General features: G+C 39.5%; 1 protein-coding gene across 1 annotated transcript in view; it reads left to right on the forward strand.

Moving 5' to 3' along the window:
- Positions 1–4,134, forward strand: part of lactbl1b (lactamase, beta-like 1b) — a gene marked incomplete in the record, with an annotated part of 36,284 nt that overhangs the window by 30,121 nt on the left and 2,029 nt on the right. The window contains 2 exon segments of the mRNA XM_032514037.1: positions 2,029–2,276; positions 3,620–3,725. Coding sequence (XP_032369928.1) covers positions 2,029–2,276; positions 3,620–3,725 — 354 coding nt within the window.

Below are 4,134 nucleotides of genomic sequence, written 5' to 3' on the forward strand. Positions count from 1 at the left end.
TCTGAGAGGCTCTTTTTATACCCAATCATGTTGCCATTTGGTCCTCCAGCTGTTCCTTATATGTAATTTTAACTTTTCCGGCCTCTTATTGCTACCTGTATTCACTTTTTTGGAATGTGCAGCTCTCGTGAAATCCAAAATGAGTCAATATTTAGCATGACATTTCAAAATGTTGATTACGAATTTGATGCGTCATCTTTATTATACAGTACATTTATGAGATTTGTAAATTATTCCATTCATTTTTAATCTCAATTTGTACAGTGTCCCAATTTTTTGGGAATCGGGTTTGTATATCTATACATACTGTAGTACCTGCATACCGGCACAGATAATACATACTGTATAGATGTTTGGTTTAAACATATCCGAGTCTTAGACTCTGAAGTTGCAATTTAGTATAACATCTCCATTTAACCAGTACACCACCTTAATTATAGATTTTCTAGTAACACACTTCCTTTGCATGACCAATTTTCTAAGCAAGTAAAATCACCAAGTACAAAAACTTAACAATTGACGGATCAGTATATAATCAAAATGAATGTGTTTTTCAAATATTAATAGTTGATCACAGTTAGATACACTTATTTACTCTTCCGAAGTTTTGTTGTGTAAGTGAGTATGGCCGATGAATATTACAACATATGTTTACACTGGTATGTTTTTACATGGATAAAAAAGGCATGACATGTTAACTATAGAAGTGCTGGTTGGGGGATTTTGTTACCACAGTACCAGGCTAGCTGTTTTCCCTTCCCTTCCCTTTCCAGTCTTTATGCTAAGCTAGGCTAACAAGATGTTGGCTGTAGCTCTATATTCAGAGAGTGGTATCGATCTTCTCATCACACTCTCGGCAAGAAAGCAAATAAACATATTTCACAAAGCATAACACTATGTTGCTACTCGATGGAATCTAATGTACCCATTCTAACAATACATTTATTCTAATCTGGCTCAAGATGTATAGCTGTTTTTTGGCTGGACCCCAGGGACCAGGCCTATAGCACCTGGAAACCCTGTCCTGCTGTCTCTGAGAGACAAAGTTCCACCATGGGTTGAAGTGTTGCATTGTGTCTTTCTTCAGATACTTCCATGAGCACAAATATGTGTAGTACACTGTGCACACTTTTACATTTTGACAGGTAGTGTTGCCTCAAATCACGGTCTTTATGCACTGACCAGAAAATACTATTCTTCTTCTTTTTAATGGTAAATTGTAGATGGGTGGAGCATTTTTGCACTGTTGTCATCCATCCGACTTATTTTCTTCCTAACTGACGGATATAGGGGTACTTATGAAAAAACAAACAAACACATGTATAGTTTGTGTTTCGCCATTTGAAAAGTAACCGCTACAGCTTCCCCGCCTGACACAGTCACAAGTTTAAAAATGCGTTGGTGGTCGTGTAGCTTCCGCTTCGTTGCAAAGATGATGACAGTTGAGTGTGAGGAGTGTCCAGCGATCCACACTCAACATTTTGACCGCTTAAGTGGGGCATCCGGGTAATAGTACTGCACTGCATGTGGCCACATGACACATGCAGTGGCATATGGCATATGTCAGTGTGAACATGCTATGTACTCAAAAAAGCAATTGTGAGTAGTGAGAAGTGCGTGATTTGAGACGTAGTATTGGTGATATAACCCATTACCTCTACCGCTATCACCCATTAATCAGCTGTGTGTGTGTGTGTGTGCCTTCCCCTCTATGTCGTTCTCCCATCAGACACAAATGAATGGCCACATTGACCACACACGGTCCAGCCATATACTCGGTTTTGACCTAGTGTTGTTTACTTCTATTCAACCACACAAGTTCCTTATAAGTCACGTACAGACAGAAGGCAAAGACTTTGTTGTTTTGGGGGGGGTGGGGGGGGGGGGGGGGGGGGGATTACGCAAAAAGCAAAAGAAAGCAGGGAGGCGAGACACAAGAGTAAGAGTTGGCAGACAAACAAAAACAAAACACTCATCAAGTATTTTCAGATATAAAGAAATCGCATTGCTCTGTTATCTGTCTTCCAGAATTGCGAGCCTATCTAAGATCTTCCCCACGCTGATGCTCTACAAGCTGTGGGAGGATGGGAAGATCGGCTCCCTGGATGACCCTCTGGAAAAATATGTGGACAACTTCACCATCAAAAACCCTCTGGGAAGGACGCGAGACTCTGAGCTGAAATACGTGACCGATGGCCTGATATTTTTGGACAGCGGGGAGGTTCAGATCCGCTCCTCCTCAGTCACCTTGCGCAGGATGGCCAGCCAGCTCTCAGGTAAATACTGTACTGCTGCTGAGATAGGATTCAAGAGCTAATAAGATACAGCCTACTGTAGTCCCTCAGGTCTCAAATGTACAGTTAGTTATGTGTGAAAATGCATCTTAGATATCTTTTTAGGAAGACTTTTTAATTATCCCAAAGGGCAAATTCCATTTTTACACTCTGTTACATTACACACAGGAACATGGACGCACAGGAGCTCATTCATGCACTAAATGGAGAGATGGTAGAGTCAGAGGGCTGCCGTTGGGGGTTCTGGGCCTTGCTGAAGGGCACTTCAGTCATGACAAAGGGTTGAACTGGCACCTCTTAAGCTTACAGCCCTACGGGCTGAGCTACTGCCGCCCCAATTTAACTAAATTCTGGAGCTGGATGTGGACTAAACCCACAGGAGCTGACGTATTAAATCTTGAGGGTGGAATATCAACATTTGAATAAAAGAGAAATAATTGGAAGAAGAGGTTTTCGGCATATTTGACATAACCTTTTTTTTCTATTCGATAAGCTTGTTAAATGTAAACATCCAAATTGTGTGACTATTTTAGGTCATTTTAAGCAAATATGGCAAAAACAGTCCCTACAGCATTTTGTTTTTACTATTTTCTGACATTTTATACACCACACTATCAAGAAAATAAACCTGTGCTGATTAGGTTTAATGACTTAAAATATCATCCTTAACATCAGTGAGATTTTCACTATTTGTGATCATAAGTTACTGAAATAAATCACAAAAAAGATCAACAATGACTCTTCTAGTACAGATGTTCTGTATCTATTTTCAGCCAAGACAAACTGTTGAACTGTTAAGCATTGTATGAAATAAGAAATACAAATATTTATGCCATGATAATTAATTCATTAATCCTAAAACGTTTCACAGACCCCATGGAAGAGTGCTCTACTGTGTATAGATTGCACTGAACACCTGCAATGCAGTGAAATAAAACATTATGTATGTGGGCCGTTCGGATACTTATCATGCTGGACTCGTCAACAGCAAAAATATTGCTATTGTCACGCTTAAACAGGGACTTGTTCATCTGAAGAAGCTTTTCTACTTCTAATACTTTACTCTGTGCAATGAATTCAAATAAAAGATGACAGAAGCAAGAAAATCATAAATCTTTAAAAGCCTACCCTGTCTTCATTTTTGGTGAGGTATCAATCCTCAACATAATAGGCAGAAAAATAGGCAGATAATAGGCAGAAAAAAATGGTGAAAAACATGAAGGTTTTTTTTTTGGAGCAGAAGTAGAAAAATACATGTATTGTGCATGCAAACTCAATTATATTATATCACAATTATATTATGTTTGCTGACTTGGATGATCTAGGTCTACCCAGGAGACTCCGGGCCACAAGTCTGCTTTGGAAAGGAAAAACCCAGACTGCAATCAATCTGCTGCAAGACGATGTCCTCGTAGCAGACCCAGGCACTAAGTAAGACTTCTTATGCTGCGTTGATTTCAGTTTTTCCAGGGGGTGATTATTTTTTGCATCTGGGATAGTAAATTGCATGGAAAGACCTTATTATAAAGACAGAGCACATTGAAGTGCTCTCCACTGGCTTTATTGCATTATGATGCCTCCTCGTATATTCCAACAGGAAAAATGACAGAAAACTGCTGCGTGGTGTTATTCACTACCATGAATGTAAACAACCCATAACTTAAATTATTATGAATTGCGAACCCTGAAAACTGAGCTTTTATAAAGAAAAAAGGGAATACAGATGTGATGAATCAGCTGGGAGAACGGGGAGACTGTAGGATCCTGACCATAACCTAACTGTTTTCATCCTGTATGTTTAGGTCTCTGTTTAACTCCAGAGTGAGACATCTCACTTCTA

This window comes from Etheostoma spectabile, chromosome 4, assembly GCF_008692095.1.
Source record: "Etheostoma spectabile isolate EspeVRDwgs_2016 chromosome 4, UIUC_Espe_1.0, whole genome shotgun sequence".
NCBI lineage: Eukaryota > Metazoa > Chordata > Actinopteri > Perciformes > Percidae > Etheostoma > Etheostoma spectabile.